Raw genomic sequence first — 26,922 nt, forward strand, 5'->3', positions numbered from 1 at the left:
GATTTTTATTTTTGTTAACGACATTTAGGGATTTTGGATATTCCTCGTTCTAGATAAATCACTTGTAGATAACAAATAAAGAAAATCAATGATATTCCTCGTTCTAGATAAATCACTTGTAGATAACAAATAAAGAAATCAATGATATTCCTCGTACTAGATAAATCACTTGTAGATAACAAATAAAGAAAATCAATAACCCAATTAGACAATTCTTGAAGTTTATAAAATAACGAATTTCCATACATGTGTGGCTAATTAACTGCCTTAAAAGTGGATGGAGCAGACATTAAACATTCAATGATCTTGACAAAAAAGGTAAAACGTGTCAAATCTTTACAATGGGAAAAAATGTAAATATCGCTAGTGCTTTAATCATTCAGAAACAATCTGAAAGTTTTATACAGATACCTCACAAACTTGCACTTTCTTGTCGAAATACGGTCATTCTTTTTTAGCATGAACAGCAATATCTAAAGTGCGAAATGTATTGTCCATAGGATAGAAAACTTTCTCTTTCAGAAAGAAATACATGTGACATAGATTTAATGTAAACTGTGTTAAGTCGACTAATGTTTTTCTTGCGTCCGTTCAACATGTGGAGCCTGTGTTAGTGAGGTGGTCTTGTTCAACTTCAAACTCTATGAATGTACGTATATTTGTGCGCCAATGGAGCGTATCATCAGGTTTTTTATTATTCATTTAATATTAAAGACCTTCTTAACCGATAATAAAATTATGGCTATGGCTCAAAAGTTGGTACAAATGCTGCAAGGAAGCCTACCCTTACAGACGACTTTACACTCGTTGCTTTGACGTAAGCACAATATCGAAAATTAATTATTGATTTCCTTCAATTTTGCATAGAAGCGATATGTAGAATAACCTCAAAGCAGCGGATCTTTGTAACATTAATATAACTCAACATTATGCTGTTAAAATGATCGAACGCTTTACTTAATACACTCGTTCCGAAATGTATGAGCTAATGGTTGTCGAGATCTGTTGCTTTCCGATAGTTGGACATGACAGCTAGTTGTAAGTAAAGATATAACATTTCTTAATCATCAAACAAGAAAACCAAATCTAGACTTAATACTTGACATATGACACAAGTACCCTTACAAAAAGATACATAACTATTTCATATTGCATATTATTAATCAACTGTTACGTATTTGACGAGATACAGAGACAATTGCGGCATCAATACCAGACAATTGAAGACAATATATGCCAGAATTCGCTCAATATCGACCAAACTCGGCCAATATCAACAAAACTCGCCTAATATGAGTTTCCTCCGTTTTGATTGGCTACAAAACTCGCCTAATATAGGATTTGTGAAATGGGCCATTTTCATTGGCTGTGGAAACTCGCCTAATATGAAAAATATGCTGGAAATTACTTTTTAAAGGTAGCCATTTTGTTTTCCGTTTTCCGACTGTTTTAAATATGTTGTGCTTCATACAACTTTATTTTGAATACTTGAACCTACTGAATGATTGAACCACTTTGTACGGTTTGATATAACAGTTGTATTTAACCCGGTGGTTTTTACGAATATTATGATTTTGTACGCCGACACAATGGACGACGAAGGTAAAACATTTGACGTTTTGGCAAACGATTTACAAAATAATACGAAAGGACATGCTTCCTTACAATGTACAGTGCTTTATTCATAAGTGTGTGCAATGTCACTATAAGGATGCATGTCAAATCAGCAAATTCAAGTCTAGAAAACCAGACACCATGAATGAATAAGGGATAAATACGGCTTCAATGTGAACTAAAGGTAAGTTATGCGAATGTTTTTAACCAAAACGGTAATAGTTAATTAATAAAATTCTTATTAATTAGGTGATTTCATATTGGCCCAGTTATTTGTCCTCGGTCAGCTGTATTTGCCTTCGCACTTTCGGGCTCAGGCAAATACATCTAACCTCGGACAAATAACTAGGCCAATATGAAATCACCTAATTAATATTAACATTATAATCTAGCATGTTCGAAGACGAGTTGGAAATGCGCTATCCATGAAACATTCAAATTTACAAGTAGATATTCTTCCGTTGAAAAATCTCTATAAACAAATTGAACCATGCGTAGTGTGGAAGTCTGCAAATAATTGTTAAGACTTGAAGAATGCGAACTTTAGTGCTAACTTGTGGCTAGACAAGCTCTCTTTATTACACTCCGTGTTTTTAATTCGTAAACGCGTTTTCTTTGACAAAATCGAACATATTGCGTTTGCTTGTCTGTACACAGCTGCAGTACATGAACGTTTTTATAGTGATATAAATATGGTATTCGTTAACATGTCGGATCCGACTTAGCTAAAAGATTCGACCACCTTCATAGATATTGTTTTAGGGAAGAATTACATAAAAATGAAGACTGATATGCAAGCTCAGTTTTTGTTATGTGCAAGATGCATTTAATATATGCAATACTTTCGCATGTGTTTGAAATACTGAATTATTGACATTTTGCTTGCATCACGTTATCTGATTATGTTTATACCATATGTTCATACAATCGTCGGTACTATGTCAATTATATTGTATTTGACTTGAATCAATTGCATCTTGTGGAGGATATATTGAACTAAATGAAAATACATATAGGAAGAGAGCTGATGATTTGTTTGCTTTGACCGTTTAATAGTGAAACAGTGTGAATATAAGAGTAGGCAGTAAATATGTTACCATGCTAGCAAGATAAGGCTAATTCAAGGACGAATTCATCGGGAATTTAATTATTATTGAAATACCAACATTCGAATATACTATTTATTTCTGCTGATAAGTATGTGTCAATTTATATAAAACAATCATTTTTTTCTAATTATCTGCTTGCATGTATTTATTAATAAGAATTTCGGTGCTATGATTATTTCTATTGTTTTCATAAACAGTCGATGACTATCATTAAGAAAAGTATGTTTAATTAACCAACACTAATGTTGTTTTAACTTTCATGTTAAGTACTTTAATCAGTAAAAAAAACTTTACGGAGTACAAAAGGGACAATCGCTGATCTCACATGCTTTAAATGAACTGAAAGTGGTGTAACTCTTCTTGAACTTTGGGAAATGCGAAGGTACTTATTGTCATTTTGATTTGATGAATTGTGAAACAAAATTCAAAAAATGGTTGCGTTTTACTAAGAATCGTTCTTAATTTAGCACCGGAAGAACGACTAGCAATTAATGTGGATTAATTTATCAATGGAAATAAATGACACTAAATATTACATGCAATACAATTTGTGGCATGTCATTTCATAATTGCAATGGAATTAAAATAGATATACATTTAAAATATTCAAATACACATTCATAAGGTTTCTTGGTCAATGAAGTCAAATGAATATGTGCAAAAGCACCCTAATTTTTAGCCAATACCATTTAGTAATCATTTATAAGGTAAGTACATATTTACTACATAATCATATTTAATAGTTTATAGTTTTGTGCCAAGACATCCGCTGCATCAAAAGAAAAAAAAATGATGAAAACATAATATTTAAAGTAACCATGGATAACATAAGCCATACATACTAAGATGTAACGTAATTCACTGTAAGTAGGTGTCCTCACCACTGGCACCAACAATCTGTATTACTCTCAGATCAACAGCAGATTTGACATTGACGCCAGACCAAAAGACATTCACTAGTTGATTGATATTCTAGTCTAGCTAATGCAGAGGAAAGCTATTAGCTGGACCGATTGTTTGTAGTCTGAATTGGTCTGTCAAAGTTCGCATGAAACAGTGTCTTCAAAGGAATCAAAAGCACAAAATCACGGTCAATATATTGACGCTTCTTCAAAATGTTGATCGGAAACCCGTATGCTCCATATTCAGCACCAACCTTGATACACCTTCCCTAATAGGCTAGTTTCCAATTTTAGGAAGAAAGTTATTTTAACTTATAGGTTTATACAACTTTCTTTACAATTACCCATTTCACAGTGGTTCCGTAAAACGTCGGAGAATTTCGATATTTCGAGTCATATGGCCAGTTATGACATGATGTGTTCGCCAATCAAATGCGGATATAATTTCTACAGATAAACAAACATGAATGTTATTAAAATAGCATCACCATTAATCGAAATCAGGAACTTACCGTATACAGTCGAACCCCGTTGGCTCTAATTATAGGGACCGGCGGTAATATCTTGAGTCTCGGAAAAGTCGAGCAAAGCGGGAATGCTTAGCTTCAGTTTAAAGAAATCGATCTTTAACATACAGTTCAAACCAACAAGAAATTCGAGCCAAGCAAGTTCGAGCCAACGGGTTCCGATTGTATGCCCTATTTAATTTAAGTGAAATATGCGAAAAACCAGTTAGTATTCACTGCATCGCAGCTGTATACATACCCTGCTGTGTAAAACTATGAAAATGGTCCACTGAACACATACTTCAATAAATAAATACACACTTTTCCGTTTAGTATAGTTTTCCGTATTTGCATGATGTCATTAGATACTTTAAAATGGCAGTCGTAGAAATGCTTTTCATTGGAATACATTGATTGTTTTTGGAGTTTAAGGTTAAGGTTATCATCGTTCATGTCACAGAATCGACAAATGGACACACGAAATGACTCCCAGCACGTTTAATATGACATTGAGTTGATGTGAGTTGAGTTGACTCTAATCCTGCTTGAAACTGATTTTTACAACGCCAAATTCAAGCAATTAGTTGTCCTAAATAGCTGGTTCACACATTCAAATCTCCAGTAAAAAAATTGTTTACATTTGTAGGTCTATATTTGGCTCCATATACATCATTTCAACTATCATTGATGAGATATAGAACTAGTGCTTGGATACTAGCGTCCTTTGATTACCGTGACATGTCGGTAAAATTAGGATTAAAATGAACTATGGTTGTTACATACATGTAGGTACTAAGTCACTCTTGTTGGCAGGCTATTTATTGATCGAGAGTGTGCTCTGTTGTTGGGGAAATCGTTGATAATTCACTTCTCCGGCTTGGTGAACACTAACCAATGCGTTACTCGTGTAGCGGTCCTTCACCAAGACTATTCCAATTATGGTCCTGTGGTCAAAAGTGGCCCGGGCCAAGCTATCCCTGGTTCTATATATTTATATGATAAAAGCTTTGAAAAAATCTTCATTTCTCAACCCGCAAGGCTCAGAACCTTGATATTTTGAATTGCAGACTCATTTAGTGGCCCTTTAGCATTTTTTATCAAAATATTTTCCTGGGGTGGAAGCTGGCTTTTCTCAGCGGTCCCGGGCTCTCAATATCCTTATATAGTAAATAATTAAAATCTTCTCCAAGCCACAAAGGCAAAACTTTTGATAATTTGTAAGTAGCTTCATATAATGGCAGTTAACTAAAATTGTTCAAATTTTGAACCTGGGGTCAAAGCATGTATTGTCCAGGGGGTCCCAGGATTTATATATACTTATGCAGTAAAAAACTTGAAAACCTTCTCTGAAACCTCAAGGCGCAAACCCTTGATACCCCTAGCTTCATGTATTGGCCGCTTACAAAGTTGTTTTTCCAACTAATGTTCCTGCGGTCCAAACTGGCACTGCCCCTTTGATACCAGGTTTTCTGTATACTAACGGAGTATGATTTTGAAATTCTTCTCGTAAACAACATTCGCCATTTCATTGTTATTCGGTATCTATCCTCATGTAGTAGCTTTTACCAAAAGTGTTCAAATTGTCTCCCTGGGGTCAAAGCTTACCACGCCTCTTGGCTGATATTCATAAAAGTCTTCGTGAATTTTTGTTAATTTCTCAAAAGAAATTTAGTCAAAATTAACGAAAATACAAGGTTGTTTGTACATGAAGGTATGCAAGTGACAATAACAAAATCTAAGATATTATTCAGTTAATATATCGAATAACCAGTGAAATACCTGTGCTTAACTTTAAAAATGACTTAAGTTAGGAAATGACTGTTCAATGAATACCGGAATAGGAGTCACTGGTTTTCTGTATACTAACAAAGTTAAATCTTTGGTAATCTCCTCTAAATAGCAGGGCCAAGACCATTGGTATTGTTTTGTATCCTCATGAAGTGCTTAGAAACTACCTACATCCATAGCAATAATGTCTTTCCTAGCAATAAGCGACTTCCTTAGCAACCAATGACTTCCTTATCAAACATTTACCTAAAACACATCTAATGATTTCCTTAGCAACCAATGACTTCCCTAGCAAACAAATTCGTCTTCAGCAACCTCATTTGCAACCAATTTTTCCTTAGCAACCAATTACTTCCTTAACAGCCGATGACCTCTTTGGCAACTTTTGAAATACTTAACGACTGCTTACTCACTTAGTAACCGATGACTATCTTAACAACCAATGACTTTCTAGCAACCACTAACTTCCTTAGCAGCTACCGACATACATAGCAACCAATCACTTCCTAAGTCATATAATTCTCGAGCATCCACTTACTTCCGTAGTAGGTAAAGACTTCCATAGTAAGTACAGACTTCCTTCAGCAACTCTTACTTCCTTAGCAATAAAATACTTCCTTTGCAACAATGACGTTTTTACCAACTACTTCCATTCATATAAATGACTTCCTTTGAAAATCAATGACTTTCAATGCAACCAAAGACTTTCTTAGCAACCACTTACTTCTCAGCAACTACCTGCATCGATACATACTAATAACCTCCTTAGCAACCTACTACTTTCTTAGCAATAAATGTCTTCCTTAGCAACTAATGGCTTCCTTAGCAAGCAGATAATACCTTAAGAACCAGGTAATTCACTAGCCTCAATTTACTTTATTTGCAATCAATGACTTCTTAAGCATGCAACTTTTTAGGATTCAATGACTTTATAAGAAACCAATAACTTCTTAACAACAAACATCAATAGATACTAATAACTTCCTTATCAACATATGCCTTCTTAAGCAACCAATTACTTTTCAAACAACCACTTACCTACTTAGCAACCACGTTCTTCCTTAGCAACCAATAACATACTTACTAACTACCTTCAACCATATCAACCAATCACTTTTTTTCTTGAGCAGCCACTTTCTTTTTTAGCAAGAACCTACATCAATATTAATCAATTATTTCCTTCGCAACCATTGACTTTCATATCAGTCGGCTTCCTTTGCCATTCTTTGCTCGACCCGGTCGGCTCAGGGTCTTACTCAGTCAAATATTACATATTATCACACATTTAAAATTCCGATGATTCCGTTCGAACCTCGTGTTTTGATGTTTTTAATTTCAAGACAATATTATTTCCGCGTTTATTCAACAAACCATCGTTTATAAAAGGCATTGCCTCATTCAGCACTTTCAGAGCTTTGATTATACTAGCTAAAGATGTTCTTATAACCAGTAACAACACAGGATTAAATCTGTTTATTTGTATTGCCATCCAAACTTCCAACACTGCATGTATATAATAACACATCGACGCAGTTGCAAAATGTAAAACAAACTAACCGTGCTGCATGGAATTCTGCAAAAATCATAACAAATTACCCACGCTGCATGGAATTCTGCACTTGTGAACTAAGATCTTCGGAATGCCGTTAGGGCCATCGCCTATGAATGTGTTGATCTGAAACGCGATACTCGATAGTACGATGATGAAAACGCGAAATCACGAAACTACGATGGTAAAAACGCGACAGTACGATGATGAAAACGCGACAGTACGATAACGAAAACGCGATAAAACGACAGTACGATGATGATAATGCCATAAACTATCGTGTTTTAACCATCGTACTTTCGCGTTTTTACCATCGTAATATCGTGATTTCGCGTTTTAATCATCGTACTGTCGCGTTTTCATAATCGTACTATCGCGTTTTCATCATCGTACCGTCGTGTTTTCATCATAGTACTATCTGCGATGGTGCGATGGTGAAAACGCGATAGTACGATGATGAAAACGCGACAGTCCGATGATGAAAACGCGAAATCATGATATTACGATGGTGAACACGCGATAGTTTATCGCATTATCATAATCGTACTTTCATATTATCGCGTTTTTGTTGTCGTACTGTCGCGTTTTCCTCATCATACTGTCGCATTTTCACCATCGTAGTTTCGTGATTTCGCGTTTTCATTATCATACTACGCGTATCGCGTTTCAGATCAACACATTCATAGGCGATGGCCCTTAAGGCATTCCGTAAAGTTCAGGCATGAAAATAAATATATGCTTGCCAATGTATCGGAGGCATACACCTCTACCTGTCTCTCTTCATATAATGATAAATAACACAGCACATATTTTAACAAATGTCCTTTCGTCCCATTGGGTAACAGTTAAAACGTTAAGCGTGGTGCGTTAATGTTGCTGACTTAAGAGAATAAAGTAAAGATCGGCATCACAATGACTAAAAGACTACAGTTAAACTTTGTTTAAACATATTTAAATGGAAATAAAACATTATTCTAAACTTCCAAACTGATCAGCCGGTTTATTGGCAACCTATGAAAGTGGAATGCATTTATGAAAAAAACAGCCTTATATTTCATATATTTCTTCATAACTCTGGCATTCTGAAGATGTGACTCCTAAGATAATTAACTGAAATATTGCTTTTTTCTGGTGATATAAAGCATATATAGTTTTTGTGGGGTCACGCTTAAAACTAATACATCTTAAAACTAATACATAGTTGGAATATTTCTAAAGTAATATCAAATATAGTCGGCGCCCAGAAGGGCGCCGACTATATTTGATATTACTTTAGAAATATTCCAACTTCGGGACTAGTTCATAAATTTCCACGTTGCATGATATAATGTGAAGTTTAGTGTGTTTTATAAAACTTAACACTTTCATTGATAATGAAACCTAAAATTATAATAGCCCTGCTTATCATTTTAAAAAATTTGATTTTAAATATCAACTCAATCATGACAACTCGGCCATCACCGGCAAACTTCGAGATAGGGACAGGCCGAGGTGTTCCGATTGATACCAACTTCCGTCCCATTCGGAACTCCTCGGCCATTATTATCGAAAACAACCTCGGATGTATGCCGGTACATCAGTTGAAGTAGTTCGTAAATTTTTGAATTATATCATTAATTAAATGTAGTGTTTTAGAGTTGTATTTATTGATCTAAGTTTTAATTGATTGCCAGTGAAGTGTATTATTGCGAACATAATTAAGATTCCCAAGAGTTAAGTCATAGAGTTTAACTGCTAAATAAAATTACTTCGCGATCTACTTGCAGCGGACTTAAACGTAACACTTTTTCAGTATGTAAACCGTCCAAATACATCAGAGGTTGTTTTCGATAAAAATGGCCGAGGAACTCTGAATGCTTCCGCCCAAATAGATGAAGGTTACACGGTACTATTACAATATCCTTTATGTTTGTAAACCTCCTACGCAGTAATCTCCCTTGGCGACAGCAAAAATGGCGAGTTTTAAAAAAATAACATTGAGCTTAATTGTTTGTTTTGAAAATGCCATTCGAAAGAATGTACTATAATTCAATAACTATATAAAACAGATAATTCCCCCTTAATGTATAGTATTTTTTATCCCCGTTCTATATACTCATATGAGTGAAATGTGTTACAAAAACTTATACAGTATATAAAGCAAGGAATTCACATAACATGCCGGTACAAATAAAAAGTTAATTTCATGCTACTGAAATCTATGTATTAGACCATTGACTCTATTTCTCCCGAAGAAACGTATGCATATATTTGGTATAATTTACTTTTTACCGGAGGATTAGCTTGGAAGAAACAGAATAGCTATAATTCCGGGCTTAAACTATTGAAACAATATTATTAACCATAATGTCCTTCGAACATATGAACACACAACATAAAAAAATATAATCATTGAAATAATAACCATTTTTGGTTATCTACATGCACGTTTTTCTTCTAATTTCATTGCGCCGACTTGATGCTATGCATCAACTTTTTTCTTGTATTGTATTTGCCTACTTTACAAAACAGCCCTTGAGATCACACGTTTTGTAATGGATCATTCTTGTAAATGAATGGCTGCGGTGTTAAAGTTCTGATTTATTTATATGAAAGAGAAAGTGCATCTCGTCTAGTTTATACACCACTGAAGAGGACAGAGTATTGTCTTGGGATATTTTGTTTTTTTTATTTCCGTTAATGTCTGACATGGTTTGGAATGTTTAAGCAGGGTTTTTTTTCCTTTCTTGCTTGGGAACAGCAAGTGTATGAACAGGAAGCACGCGATATAGTAATCTAGTTACCACGTGGCATATTTCCCTCTACGGAATATTAACAATTCTATAAGAGTTTGTAAGAATAATTTACAGCTGCATTTAAAAAATCTAAAATCAATTATCCAATGATTTCAGCAAATTTCTGTATTTGTAATAATACTTTAAAAAGGCAAGATTGATGTTGAGCCCAAATTAATTGAATGATGAACATCAATGTCAATGTGAATTTGTTACACTGACATTTAAGGAAGTCGCAATCTAATTTGGTATTGGTTTTTTCCATGTGATAGCTGCCTCCCAGGTCGGAATTAAAATTTCTTTGAGATCTCCCAATAGAACTCTATGGTGAATTGTGGATAGTGTATTGAATATGATTTATTGGAGAAAACGAAATGAAAGGGCGTGTATACGCGAGCTGACTACATAATGTAATGCGTCTGCAGTTTCCGAACGATTTAAAATAGTGAACAGTAATCATCCTTTGCAAATGTGAAGAAGATCTGACATGTATGATGGTACCATATCATTTTGTGATTTATATACAAGTACAGTACGATATTTGCATCTATATGTAAACTTTTACTATTTTCACTCCCGCTTTAATACACACGACGATGACCGTTTTGGTCTTTTTAATATTAGTCTTGCAACCCTTCTTTGTAAAGGGCATATTTTATTTATATAGTCACCATTGCCTTTACTTCAAATATGACAAAATAGTAATGGAAGCATATATGAATAGTAGACAATACATGGCATACCATCGATGAGATAATAAATAACTTTTTTGAATAGCGAAAAAAAAATCGTACTGACCAAGTCAATCTGAGAATGCCATTTGAAATTGCTATTGGTACGAATACAAGGAAGCTTTTGATTATTTTCATTTTCTGGAGACGTTCCATCTATAGCTAAGTGACGGTTGGATGCTCTAGACTGTTTTAATGACTGTTCCGATAATCAAGCATTTTGATGAATTAGAATGTAAATACATATTATTTACCTTACATTATTCTTCTATGCCTTTCATATTATATTGAAGCTTATGTTTAATTTCTATTAATTTGAAGCTTGCTCCATGCAATATCGAATCATCTGCATATGTCTTCATTTATCTTATCAGTGCACAAAGCAATGTCATTTATATAAATAAAAGCAATAGTGGTGTAATTGTATACCCTTGTGGTACACCCGCAATTCGTTTAGTTTAAACACAATTTAAATACAACGATTGAGAAACAAGTTATTACAACATTATAGCAATCACTATCGTTGGCACGATTTCACGCGAGAGGTTGGGAAACGGTAGTACCCCGAGGAAACCCACTTAGTGACCACAAACAAAACTTGCATACGCAGTTGGAGTGGTTACTTATACAGTCTTTAAATGTGGGTTGCCTGTTAGTTAGTTAAGACTTAAAGACTGTAACGAACTGTAAAACTGGTAATTTTTGAGTGTTTGCAAACTAATTTCATGATCCATATAATCAAATGCTTTCATCAGGTCAAGGAAAACAGTTCAAATAAGTGTGTCCCTGTCCACATATTTATCCATTTGTAGGACCTGTTAAAGCGGTGTTACAAGAATGATTCCCCATTATCCCGGATAGCTTATTTTGTATAGTATTTGTTTAATGAAAGTAAGACTGAATTTGTTTGAAACAGCCAATTGTATTCCGATATTGTAAGTCGATAGCTGTTGGATCGTTTTTCGGTTCTTCTTTAAAGAACAGTGACACTCGTGCATTAATAAGTTTACCTGGAAATGTCCCCTTGCTATAACTTTTGTTTATAATGGAAGCAATACATGGTGTTTCTATGTCCGCACAGAACTTAATACTCTTTGGACCAATTTTATCATCCAGCAGATAAGCATTTTTACTGATCTTCATGGTACATATATTATAATGAGCTGCGGGAATATAGTTACTAAGGGCCAGTTGAACATGCTATTAAACTTATTATTAAATATACTTATGTGTTTATCTTAAAAGTGAGTTTATAAACACATTTCTTTAAACCAGATTATTTTCATCAATTTAAAAGACAACAAAATGTTCCTGTTCAGAGTGCACGAAAGAGGAAGAAAACCGTTTTTGTTACAACAGGTCAGTGTACTGGAGTACCGGGGTAAGGCGGTTGAATTCAACATGGTGGCATAGGTTGTCCGGTTAGCGCAGTGGTTAGCGCACTCGCTTCTCACCAAGGCAACCCGGGTTCGATTCCCGGCCTGGGCGCATGTGAGTTTGGTTAGTGGTCACCAAGCCGAGGAAGTGGGTTTTCTCCGGGTACTCCGGTTTCCCCCACAACACAAGATCACACTCTCGCGCAACATCGTGCCAACGAGAGTGACTTAGTATAAGATATCATAGCTTGCTTCACAATCGTTGTAAAATATATAATGGTTAAAGTAAGTCCCCATGCCCATGGTGTATAAGATTTGCATCGACACTCAAATATTGAACAAAGTGTTAGACATAAACTAGAAAACCTTATCTGTCTTTATGAAGTCATTATACCATATGACCGCGTAACAATTCTTCAAAGAACTTAACCATTTTATTTAGTTGTCAATATGTGATAATAAAGAAACAGAATAAAGACAGCTTCAATGTCTTAGAACAAATTACCTAACGTACTGCAATCATTTTCTCAACGTTAACAGCATGGAACAAAAGAGTTCTTTGTTCGATTATGAGAATGGCAATAGAATGCTATTGGTGCTTTTCAAATTGAAAAGCTTTTATGCATCGAACTAAATCCATTATCATACCATGTTATAGATTGCGTGAATCTTTACTGAATACTGAACCCTTCACATACACCCACATACTATAACACATGCACGCACGTTCACGCGCACGAACACACACGCGAACCGGAATGGTGGTTTGAAGATTTCCAGTGTTTTAAAGTACTTGTACAGCAGAACTATGTTTACATGCAATTGATCTGTCTTTGGAGATTTTTCACATTTTCAGTTTTTAGTATTAGACTTTTAAGGAAAACCAACAATTAATATCAATTTTGCAAATGCATATGTGAACAATAAAACCTTATATGCACAAAACAACCAACAAGTAAGTGTAAATCAACTGTTTAACTGCTCTAGTCACCGGAATTACGTTGATAAAAGAATGTTTAGATAGTTTGCTTTTCGAAGAAATTTCTGTTAACATATTTCAGCTATGGTTTGCATTTTACGAAACTATAACACGTTTATGGCTACAGCTATTTGTTTTAATTGTACAAACCAGTCATTAAACTAGTGATCCAGCTGAATGGTTTTTCTTTGTTTCAACAGAGAAAACAAATCAGATAGTTTACAGCTCAAGGCTTCAAACCCACTGACATAATGTTACAGCAGTTTGTTAAACAACGGCGTTACTATCGCGGATATTTAGAAAAGTTAAATTTAATTATTTTATCCTAAAGTGAATGTTTAAAAAAAGAAGGTGGAAAACATTTCTCTCCGATCAATGTATCAGCCTAAATTGAGCTGAACGCGAATCAACAAATAAAGTCGAGTCAGTTAAATAATTAAGTAAGTAGTATAGCGGAAACAAGAAGAAAAATGACTGACTACTAACACTTTACTATCGTCCATCTATGTATCTTTTCAGCGTCAAAACATTGACTTGCAAAATGTCGATAATTTGCAATTACGACCAAAGGCCTTCCCGTATATGGAACCATTGTTTGATACTTAACAAGCAGGATAAAGTCTATGACGCTATACTACGATAGTATATTGATGAATTTACTTATTTGTTCTATAGCTGTAACTTCAATAATCTTTGAACGCACATTAACATTCTGATTACTTTAATTTTTTCTTTACCAATATATGTGTGCTCGATATTTTCAATTGTGACTTTTATATCTGATTTGTAGATTGATTCACTGAAATTCTTCATTAGTATATGAGAGAACACAACTATGGATCACCATATATATTCACATTATCTCACTATTACCAAGGTTTAGTAGCTTCTCTGTGCGGGTTATTGGATTATTCCCACACCGGAAACCGGCAGTCACGAGGACGCGACGGTAACTGGTGGAAGGTGCTCTGCTAATCAAATGATAGTAATGGTGCCCGACAGCTCAAAATGTTTCTGTGGTGCACTCATGGAGTTATTAATAAAGAACAAGAAGGTCATCAATAGTAGTATGTGCTTTATGTCAGACCTCAACAAATACAAATAATACAGATGGACTGGCTTTGTATGCACTTTAACTATTTCGCGTTTCATAAGAACTGTTAGAACGTATATGTTACCAATGAAGCTAAGTTTTGATTAAGAGCAAATATGGATACAGATATAAAACCGATGTACATACATGCAAACACAATCCGCGAGAGGAACGATAAAGGCGAGTCGTCTGATGGGAGCGACGTGGAATGCACATGCAAAATGTGTTCGGTGCACACGAACTCAAAATGTATTGAACGTAAGAGAAGAAAGAAACACGTGATTTCATGGTTGTTGCGTTGGAATGGATGTGATAAAAATACAATGTTATTCGGGTTTATAATGTGCTTGACTTTAGTGTTTATAATTTATGTAGCCCATTTAACTCGTGAGATAAATATAATTAAAGAATCGTGTTTATTCAATGATGTAGATGAACACATGCTTGATCGAAATATGGAATCATTGCTCATTTCATTTACTAAATCGAAAAGACGTATCAAACGAGGAATCAAGAAAGAAGCTAGTAAAACTAAAACATCGCACCGGCACAAAAAGGTATGCCAAACACTGTCGTTACTTGTAAATTGACTTGTAAAATTGACCAGGCCCCACCTTCTCGAAGCTTCTTAAGCTAAACAGGCTTAAGTATCTTATTTCAATTAGCAAAAACACAAATTTTAATTGAATTTTGATGTTTGAAAATTAGTTTATTGTGATTATCGTAAAGATAATTCATATCTTAAGTATAAAAACTCTTAAAGAAGTAAATATTACGCAAATTAATGGAAAAAAAATAGTGAGTTTAGCTTAATCCTGTTATAAGAGACTTAAGAACTTTCGAGAAATTGGGGCCTGGGGTGGTATTCAATATATGACTTATGGTCATACATCAATGAATGCATTCACTCTATTGGTCAGTTATAAAATCAAGTAATCCGATTAGCTACATCGTTCTTAGATCAGCGTAAGAGCAATATTGAATACCAGCCCTGATCAAAACTTATTACGAAAAGCATGATTGTGGTCCGGATTGTATCCATGTTTCCGATACAAATGTTCATCGGTTTATCCTTCCTGTGCAATGATTAAACACTACGGCCCATGTTTCCAATGACATTCTGTTCCTTTATTTGAGTCACGGTCGACTTTGGATGTTGCCGATTTGTGGAAACGAAGTGTTGGCCCGTTGACGACAGATTTTTCTGCCAGCAGACGTGCTCTTTTATCACCGTAATTTACATTGAACAAACCGGGCAATCTCAGACAATATCATGTATCCCAACATCTGACTGCTTAACAAATTTATCGTGGTCTTTCGCTGAATAAGATCAACGCAATATCAATTTCCCAGAATTAGGCTCACTTTAAAACAGGAAAGTTTAACCTGCTCTTACATCGCTAAATTGTCCATAGCGATAGGAAAGAACTCACATTTCAAATAGACGCAAATGTCAGTGTAACATTGCATTAATTTCATCAGTACGTTTTGGCTTGAACGGTTTAGACATTTATCATAGTTTCCTTCCTAGATTCTCGTCTTTGTTTTAAACTTTATTTATTGTACAAGGATTGTGAAGAAAGTTATGTTTACTTATACTAAGTCACTCTCGTTGACACGATGTTGCACGAGAGTGTGGTCTTGCATTTTTGGAGAATTTAAAAGGGACTGACCGGAGAAAGCCCTAACAAAATCATTGTTTCTGCTATTTATTTCATTTTAAATTATATTCGCTGAATTGGACAGAGAACAAAATGCATTAAAAAGACAATAACTTTTGCCAATCATTGATACGAATAAGTAAATGTGAATGTAAAAGGTTAAATCAAATATGGTCCAGTGTATTGCCGTATTGACGACCCAAGCTGCATGCTTAAAATTGAACATCAATCCAAATCAAAATATACAATAGTTTAGAAGCAATCTAAAATATCGTCAATTTTTTGGGGCAAGTTTCGTCGTTGCACAGACAATGCGATTGATTTTCAGCCAAAACTCATTTTGCGATGATGGCATGGACATTTGTTAGTGTCAAAGTGAATATGTTTCACTGGCATTTGACGACGTCCCAATCTAATTTCTTATCATTTCGTTCTTGTTCTGGAATTACAATGATCAACAGAGTCAACCATATACGCACACGCCTTCGGGGTTAGACGAAATATTGCATTCAGTATCTCCCAATAGACTGAGCCTAAGGTGTAAATTCTTATTGACTGACAGATAGTGCCCATAATGAATTTTGGCAGAAGGTAATATAATTGAGTATGACTTGGAAAACTCAATTATATTGCCAGCATGCGCGAGTAAACTGCAGTGTGCTGGGTCTGCATTTTCAGAACGTTTTTTTAAATATCGGTATTGTGGATGATTTAATTCTCTTTCTATACTGTTATGGTTGCATTCCTTATTTATAAATGTTGGAGCAATTGTGAGGTGGTTGATTTTTACTCCAAATGTTTTAGCAATTTTAGGGGGTTGGTTCAAACCGCACAGTTGGGCCATTGTGAGGCGGTTGGTTCAAACCGCACAGTTGGGCCATTGTGAGGCGGTTGGTTCAAACCGCAAAGTTGAGCCATTGTGAGGCGGTTGGTTTAAACCACAAAGTTGAGCCATAGTGAGGCGGTTGGTTAAAACCCCAAATATTGGAGCAATTGTAAGGAGGTTGGTTCAAACCGCAAAGTTGAGCCATGGTGAGGCGGTTGGTTTAAACCCAAAATGTTGGAGCAATTATGAGGCGGTTGGTTTAGACCCAAACTGTTGGAGCAATTGTTGGAGAATTTTGAGGCGGTTGGTTTTAACCCCAAAATGCTGGAGCAATTGTTATGTTGTTGGTTTAAAGTAAAACCAAAATGTTCGCGTTGTCAGGCGGTCGGTTTCAGCCCCGAATGTTGGAGCAAATGTTAGATAGTTGCTTTCAACCACAAGTGTTGGAGCGATACGGAGGCGGTTTGGTTTAAACCCCAAAGGTTGGAGCAATTGTGAGGCGGTTGGTGTAAAGCCCAAAGGTTGGAGCAATTGTGAGGCGGTTGGTGTAAAGCCCAAAGGTTGGAGCAATTGTGAGGCGCTTGGTTTCAACCCCAAAGGTTCGAGCAATTGTGAGGCGCTTGGTTTCAACCCCAAAGGTTGGAGCAACTGTTAGGCGTTTGGTGTAAACCCCAAAGGTAGGAGCAACTGTTAGGCGTTTGGTGTTTCAACCCCAAAGGTTCGAGCAACTGTGAGGCGCTTGGTTTCAACCCCAAAGGTTCGAGCAACTGTAAGGCGGTTGGTTTCAAGTTTCAACCCCAAAGGTTGGAGCAAATGTGAGGCATTTGGTTTCAACCCCAAAGGTTCGAGCAACTGTGAGGCGCTTGGATTCAACCCCAAAGGTTCGAGCAACTATAAGGCGCTTGGTTTCAACCCCAAAGGTTCGAGCAAATGTGAAGCGCTTGGTTTCAACCCCAAAGGTTCGAGCAACTGTTAGGCGTTTGATTTCAACCCCAAAGGTTCGAACAACTGTTAGGCGGTTGGTTTGAACCCCAAAGGTTCGAGCAACTGTGAGGCGCTTGGATTCAACCCCAAAGGTTCGAGCAACTGTGAGGCGCTTGGATTCAACCCCAAAGGTTCGAGCAAATATGAGGCGCTTGGTTTCAACCCCAAAGGATCGAGCAAATGTGAGGCGCTTGGTTTCAACCCCAAAGGTTCGAGCAACTGTTAGGCGTTTGGTTTCAACCCCAAAGGTTCGAGCAACTGTTAGGCGGTTGGTTTCAACCCCAAAGGTTCGATTCGAGCAAATATGAGGCGGTTGGTTTCAACCCCAAAGGTTCGAGCAAATGTGAGGCGTTTGGTTTCAACCCCAAAGGTTGGAGCAACTGTTAGGCGGTTGGTGTAAACCCTAAAGGTTCGAGCAACTGTAAGGCGTTTGGTTTCAACCCCAAAGGTTGGAGCAATTGTGAGGCGGTTGGTGTAAACCACAAATGTTCGTGCAACTGTTAGGCGTTTGGTTTCAACCCCAAAGGTTGGAGCAATTGTGAGGCAGTTGGTGTAAACCCCTAAGGTTGGAGCAACTGTTAGGCGTTTGGTTTCAACCCCAAAGGTTGGAGCAATTGTGAGGCAGTTGGTGTAAACCCCAAAGGTTGGAGCAACTGTTAGGCGTTTGGTTTCAACTCTTAAGGTTGGAGCAAATGTGAGGCGCTTGGTTTCAACCTCAAAGGTTGGAGCAACTGTTAGGCGTTTGGTTTCAACCCCAAAGGTTTGAGCAACTGTAAAGCGTTTGGTTTCAACCTCATGAGTTCGAGCAAATGTTAAACGTTTGGTTTCAACCCCAAAGGTTCGAGCAATTGTGAGGCGTTTGGTTTCAACCCCAAAGGTTGGAGCAACTGTTAGTCGTTTGGTTTCAACCCCAAAGGTTCGAGCAACTGTTAGTCGTTTGGTGTCAACCCCAAATGAGTTCTTATTTTTTTTTTTATTAAAAGACCACACCATGGCGGTAATCCCAACATTTACCAATAACGAATTGATCTTTGTATGTTTGTTCTGTGTTACATGGCCTTGATACGTGGATCTTAGTTCAATGTTTGGCCTTAGTCAACACTCTTTACGAAACTGCAAGCGATTTATGCCAGATAAACTATAATGCGTTTGCTTAATATGTAGATAATACCGACGAAAGACCCAGTAAACGAACATTAAAACGCCCCGAACTATTTAGAGGCACAGGACAAAGGCCACAAAGACAATTAACTAGAGACGAAACGTGTAAACACCACATACACAAAGACAATTAACTAGAGACGAAACGTGTAAACACCACATACACAAAGACAATTAACTAGAGACGAAACGTGTAAACACCACATACACAAAGTCATTCACCAAAACAGACCTGGCATTCATCCAAAAAGCTTTTCCGATAAATGACGATAGTGTAGAGCCAAGGTAGTCTGTTTTCAGTGAACTAGAGTTTTACTGACCGTTCAAAGGTGGACAAACCATCATGGTGTTTGTACATGTGTTTGTGGTGAGTGTTTGTGTCTACAGTTCAGTGTCATTTGGACCATTACCCCGCGCCTCTTAACAGGTTTGGTTTGTAGTTTTAATTGCATTTCTAGAAGTAATTGTGAAAGAAACAAATGCTATTATGCTTAGTTCAAATTCACTTGTGATTGCCCTGTTTGGTTTGTAGTTTTAATTGCATTTCTAGAAGTAATTGTGAAAGAAACAAATGCTATTATGCTTAGTTCAAATTCACTTGTGATTGCTATTATCAAAGGAAATGTGTGTATTGTTTTATTAGATACAATGTCTACCTACTTAAGCTATGTGAGTACAAGCGTATTTCTAAACATCTGTATATGTTTTTTTGCAATTTCAGGAAAAAAGAAGGCGAAGACGTGAAGAAACAGTAAGTTACTTATTTAGCAATAATAAGTTGGCGAGATATGAGCGTCAAACAGATTAGTAAGGATTTCTCCCTACGTAATAAATAGCACAATAAAACTGTCCGCACTGTTAAAGAACTTAAAACACTAAACGTATATGTATTCTTCATACTTAAGACTATAACACTCCTCTTATTTCAGACAATATTTATTTTCCAAGCATGCCCATTATGCCTTCACTAACGAAACAAAGGTTGATTCTCAACAAGGCGTTGTAGGTTTATTTGTGTATTTCTGATACGTTGTCCTTTTCAATTTGAAAACAAAAAAATATTTATAGTGAGCTATTGGCTATATAATATGTGTCACCTGGTGCTGCAATGGCGTTATAATAATTTATTTGTACTTCAAACTATGCCATTTGAAGTACATAAGCCTTAGCTGATATAACGCATAGGGAAACATACATTTACTGTTTTCATAAGGTCAACGCGCTGTATATTTATATCCTCGCATAAAACAGTAAATGCAGCATTTTTATCTAGTCTTTACATGCGCAGCAAATGCAACTGTTCTGCTTTTAACATTTTTACAACTCGAACTTAAATTATTGAATCTGAAAAAAACACACTGTTGATATGCACTATGATTCCATCGGTGATCGATGAAAAACAAGTCACCGACCAATCCCTGACCAATCATCTCGGGAGATCAATAATCTCATCTAGTGTTCCCCATATCGCGGAAAGGTAATTGCTGCCAATATCCTACCATCTTAAACAACATATTAATTGAAGAATCATATATATAATGTTTAATGGTTCTATGTGCAACTGAAAACCTTTAATGTAACGACAAAAGCCTGTTTACGATCTCTGACTTCTGACTTTCGACTAGTAGTAGTCGGAGGTCGGCTATCACTCGTAGCTTGTATGTGACCGACGTTTTAACAACTATTTTAAAGATAATTTTCATACAAACAGTGCAATAAATTAACACGCCTTTGGTCGAATGAATGGTCGTTCCTGTACATGGTGTGCGAATTTCGACAAAGGCAAAATTTTCCTGTAAATTTTCATTGACTTAAGAGCTTTAATAGCAAATTGACCCTGTGGGTATTCTAGAAACACACTTATTCCGTTGCTTGATAAATGGCTTTTATTTTGCACAACATTAATATATAACGACAGCCGTCAGAGTGTTTAAACTTTAATTAAATGAAAGTACATATAGTAGGTCAAATTTTATGTTTCGGTATATACACCAAATATTTATCATTAAGATTGCTTTGATTGAAACTGTGATTTAAAAGTTTCAATATTGCGACACTGAAAGCGCCCACAAACAGTGGCGTGCGGCGCAGTAAAAGTCCCCTTACACCGGAGTGCGACACTGTCAGCGCCCACAAACAGTGGCGTGCGGCGCAGTAAAAGTCCCCTTACACCGGAGTGCGACACTGTCAGCGCACACAAACAGTGGCGTGCGACGCAGTAAAAGTCCCCTTACACCGGAGTGCGACACTGTCAGCGCCCACAAACAGTGGCGTGCGGTGCAGTAAAAGTCCCCTTACACCGGAGTGCGACACTGTCAGTGTCCCCAAACAGTGGCGTGCGGCGCAGTAAAAGTACCCTTACACCGGAGTGCGACACTGTCAGCGCCCCCAAACGGTGGCGTGCGGCGCAGTAAAAGTCCACTTACACCGGAGTGCGACACTGTATACGTCCAGAAAAACCAGATTGCGACAAGGTTAACGTCCGGAATGTGACACGGTCAAAATTAAGTAACACCGGAATGTGACACGGTCACCATTTAGTAACACCGGAATGTGACACGGTCTACTAAAAGTAGCACAGGAATGTGACACGGTCAACGTGCAAAAACACCAGAATGTGACACGGTCTACGTACAGTAACACCGGAATGTGACACGGTCAGCGTGCAAAAACACAGGAAAGTGACACGGTCTACGTACAGTAACACCGGAACGTGACGCGGTCGGCGTGCAAAAACACCGGAATGTGACACGGTCTACGAACAGTAACACCGGCAAGTGACACGATCAGCGTGCAATAACATCGGTATGTGACACGGTCTACGTACAGTAACACCGAAATTTGACACGGTCAGCGTGCAATAACACCGGAATGTGACACGGTCTACGAACAGTAACACCGGCAAGTGACACGATCAGCGTGCAATAACATCGGTATGTGACACGGACTACGTACAGTAACACCGAAATTTGACACGGTCAGCGTGTAATAAGACTGGAATGTGACAGGGTCAATGTACAGTAACACAGGAATGTGACAGGGTCAACGTACAGTAACACCGGAGTGTGACAGGGCCAACGTGCAGAAGCACCGGAATGTTACAGGGTCAACGTTCAGTAACACCTGAATGTTTCACGGTCAGCGTGTAATAAGACCGGAATGTGACACGGTCAACGCCGCCTAATACCGGAGTTCGACACGGTCATCGTCCAGTAACACGGGATTGCGATACTGTCAACAACAGAAGTACCAGAGTGTGACACTGTCAACGTTCAGTAATACCGGAGTGCGACACGGCAAACATCCAACGACACCGGCGTGCGACACGGCCAACACCCAGTGACACCGGAGTGCGACACGGCTAACATCCAGTGACACCGGAGTGCGACACGGCAAACATACAGTGACACCGGAGTGCGACACGTCCAACATCCAGTGACACCGGAATGCGACACGGCAAACATCCAGTGACACCGGAGTGCGACACGGCAAACATACAGTGACACCGGCGTGCGACACGTCCAACATCCAGTGAGCCCGGAGTGCAACACGGCCAACATCCAGTGACACCGGCGTGCTACACCGTCAACGTCCAGTAAAATCGGAGTGCAACACGGCCAACATCCAGTAAAATCGGAGTGCGACACGGTCAACGTCCAGAAAAATCGAAGTGCGACACGGTCAACACCCAGTAACACCGGAGTGCGACACGGCTAACGTCCAGTAACACCGGAGTGCGACACGGCAAACGTCCAGTAACACCGGAGTGAGACACGGTCAACATCCAGTAACACCGGAGTGCGACCAGTTCAACGTCCAGTAAAATCGGAGTGCGACACGGTCAACATCCAGTAACACAGGAGTGCGACACGACCAACATCAAGTAACACCGGAGTGAGACACGGTCAACATCCAGTAACACCGGAGTGCGACACGGTCAACGTCCAGTAAAATCGGAGTGCAACACGGTCAACATCCAGTAACACAGGAGTGCGATAAGACCAACATCAAGTAACACCGGAGTGCGACACGGTCAACGTTCAGTCACAACGGAGTGCGACACGGTCAACATCCAGTAAAATCGTAGTGCGACACGACCAACGTCCAGTAACACCGGAGTGCGACACGGCCAACATACAGTAATATCGGAGTGCGACACGGCCAACGTCCAGTAACATCGGAGTGCGACACGGTCAACATCCAGTAAAATCGGTGTGCGACACGGCCAACGTCCAGTAACACGGGATTGCGATACTGTCAACAACAGAAGTACCAGAGTGTGACACTGTCAACGTTCAGTAATACTGGAGTGCGACACGGCAAACATCCAACGACACCGGCGTGCGACACGGCCAACACCCAGTGACACCGGAGTGCGACACGGCTAACATCCAGTGACACCGGAGTGCGACACGTCCAACATCCAGTGACACCGGAGTGCGACACGGCAAACATCCAGTGACACCGGAGTGCGACACGGCAAACATACAGTGACACCCGCGTGCGACACGTCCAACATCCAGTGAGCCCGGAGTGCAACACGGCCAACATCCAGTGACACCGGCGTGCTACACCGTGTATAATGTGGAGGCGGAACTGGCTCTCGAGTTACGGCTATATCTGTATTATGTGGAGGCGGAACTGGCTCTCGAGTTACAGCTATATCTGTATCATGTGGAGGCCGGACTGGCTCTCGAGTTACGGCTATATCTGTATAATGTGGAGGCGGAACTGGCTCTCGAGTTACGGTCATATCTGTATTATGTTGGCGGAACTGGCTCTCGAGTTACAGCTATATCTGTATTATGTGGAGGCGAAACTGGCTCTCGGGTTACGGCTATATCTGTATTATTTGGAGGCGTAACTTGCTCTCGTGTAACAGCTATATCTGTATTATTTGGAGGCGGAACTTGCTCTTGAGTTACAGCTATATCTGTATTATGTGGAGGCCGGACTGGCTCATGAGATACAGCATTATCTGTATTATGTGGAGGCGGGACTGGCTCTCGGGTTACGGCTATATCTGTATTATGTGGAGGCGGGACTGGCTCTCGAGTTACGGCTATATCTGTATAATGTGGAGGCGGAACTGGCTCTCGAGTTACAGATATATCTGTATAATGTTGAGGCGGGACTGGCTCTCGAGTTACAGCTATATCTGTATAATGTGGAGGCGGAACTGGCTCTCGAGAAACGGCTATATCTGTATTATATGGAGGCGGGACTGGCTCTCAAGTTACGGCTTTATCTGTATATATCTGTATTATGTGGAGACGGGACTGGCTCTCGAGTTACGGCTATATCTGTTTTATATGGAGGCGGGACTGGCTCTCGAGTTACGGCTATATCTGTATTATGTGGAGGCGGGACTGGCTCTCGAGTTACGGCTATATCTGTATTATGTGGAGGCGGGACTGGATCTCGAGTTACGGCTGTATCTGAATCATGTGTAGGCGGAACTGGCTTTCGAGTTACAGCTATATCTGTATAATGTGTAGGCGGGACTGGCTCTCGAGTTACAGCTATATCTGTATAATGTGGAGGCGGGACTGGCTCTCGAGTTACAGCTATATCTGTATTATGTGGAGGCGGGACTGGCTCTCGAGTTACAGCTATATCTGTATAATGTGGAGGCGGGACTGGCTCTCGAGTTACAGCTATATCTGTATAATGTGGAGGCGGGACTGGCTCTCGAGTTATGGCTATATCTGTATAATGTGGAGGCGGAACTGGCTCTCGAGTTACGGCTATATCTGTATTATGTGGAGGCGGAACTGGCTCTCGAGTTACAGCTATATCTGTATCATGTGAAGGCCGGACTGGCTCTCGAGTTACGGCTATATCTGTATAATGTGGAGGCGGAAATGGCTCTCGAGTTACGGTTATATCTGTATTATGTGGAGGCGGAACTGGCTCTCGAGTTACAGCTATATCTGTATTATGTGGAGGCGAAACTGGCTCTCGGGTTACGGCTATATCTGTATTATTTGGAGGCGGAACTTGCTCTCGTGTAACAGCTATATCTGTATTATTTGGAGGCGGAACTTGCTCTTGAGTTAAAGCTATATCTGTATTATGTGGAGGCCGGACTGGCTCATGAGATACAGCATTATCTGTATTATGTGGAGGCGGGACTGGCTCTCGAGTTACGGCTATATCTGTATTATGTGGAGGCGGGACTGGCTCTCGAGTTACGGCTATATCTGTATTATGTGGAGGCGGGACTGGCTCTCGAGTTACGGCTATATCTGTATAATGTTGAGGCGGGACTGGCTCTCGAGTTACAGCTATATCTGTACTATATGGAGGCGGGACTGGCTCTCGAGTTACAGTTATATCTGTATTATATGGAGGCGGAACTGGCTCTCGAGTTACGGCTATATCTGTATTATATGGAGACGAAACTGGCTCTCGAGTTACGGCTATCTGTATTATGTAGAGGCTGGACTGGCTCCCGAGTTACAGCTATATCTGTATTATATGGAGGCGGGACTGGCTCTCAAATTACGGTTATAGCAGTATTATGTGGAGGAGGAACTGGCTCTCGATTTACAGCTATATCTGTTTTATGTGGAGGCGGAGCTGGCTCTCGAGTTACGGCTTTTTCTGTATTATGTAGAGGCGGAACTGGGTCTCGAGTTACAGCTATATCTGTATAATGTGGAGGCGGGACTGGCTCTCGAGTTACGGCTATATCTGTATTATGTTGAGGTGGAACTGGCTCTCGAGTTACAGCTATATCTTTATAATGTGGAGGCGGAACTGGCTCTCGAGTTACGGCTATATCTGTTTTATGTAGAGGCGGAACTGGCTCTCGAGTTACAGCTATATCTGTATTATGTGAAGGCGGAACTGGCACTGTATTATGTGGAGGCGGAACTGGCTCTCGAGTTATAGCTATATCTGTATTATGTGGAGGCGGGACTGGCTCTCGAGTTACGGCTATATCTGTATTATGTGGAGGCGGGACTGGCTCTCGAGTTACGGCTATATCTGTATAATGTGGAGGCGGGACTGGCTCTCGAGTTACGGCTATATCTGTATTATGTAGAGGCGGGACTGGCTCTCGAGTTACGGCTATATCTGTATAATGTGGAGGCGGGACTGGCTGTCTAGTTACAGCTATATCTGTATTATGTGAAGGCGTAACTGGCACTGTATTATGTGGAGGCGGAACTGGCTCTCGAGTTATAGCTATATCTGTATTATGTGGAGGCGGGACTGGCTCTCGAGTTACGGCTATATCTGTATTATGTGGAGGCGGGACTGGCTCTCGAGTTACGGCTATATCTGTATTATGTGGAGGCGGGACTGGCTCTCGAGTTACGGCTATATCTGTATTATGTAGAGGCGGGACTGGCTCTCGAGTTACGGCTATATCTGTATTATGTGTAGGCGGGACTGGCTCTCGAATTACAGCTATATCTGTATTATGTGGAGGCGGGACTGGCTCTCGAGTTACAGTTATATCTGTATTATGTGGAGGCGGGACTGGCTCTCGAGTTACGGCTATATCTGTATTATGTGGAGGCGGGACTGGCTCTCGAGTTACGGCTATATCTCTATTATGTGTAGGCGGGACTGGCTCTCGAGAAACGGCTATATCTGTATTATGTGGAGGCGGGACTGGCTCTCGAGTTACGGCTATATCTCTATTATGTGTAGGCGGGACTGGCTCTCGAGAAACGGCTATATCTGTATTATATGGAGGCGGGACTGGCTCTCAAGTTACGGCTTTATCTGTATATATCTGTATTATGTGGAGACGGGACTGGCTCTCGAGTTACGGCTATATCTGTTTTATATGGAGGCGGGACTGGCTCTCGAGTTACGGCTATATCTGTATTATGTGGAAGCGGGACTGGCTCT

At 39.1% G+C, this 26,922-nt stretch overlaps 1 protein-coding gene across 1 annotated transcript in view; it reads left to right on the forward strand.

Annotated features, from left to right (window-relative positions):
* Positions 1-14,524: 14,524 nt before the first annotated feature.
* The window catches only part of LOC128225989 (collagen alpha-1(I) chain-like), a 41,239-nt gene continuing 28,841 nt past the window's right edge, over positions 14,525-26,922 (forward strand). Inside the window, exon 1 of the mRNA XM_052935882.1 lies at positions 14,525-14,978. Within this exon, the coding sequence (XP_052791842.1) occupies positions 14,538-14,978 (441 nt within the window). The 5' untranslated portion in view covers positions 14,525-14,537. The remainder of the gene's footprint in view (positions 14,979-26,922) is intronic.

This window comes from Mya arenaria, chromosome 3 (genome assembly GCF_026914265.1).
Source record: "Mya arenaria isolate MELC-2E11 chromosome 3, ASM2691426v1".
In the NCBI taxonomy this organism is placed as follows: domain Eukaryota; kingdom Metazoa; phylum Mollusca; class Bivalvia; order Myida; family Myidae; genus Mya; species Mya arenaria.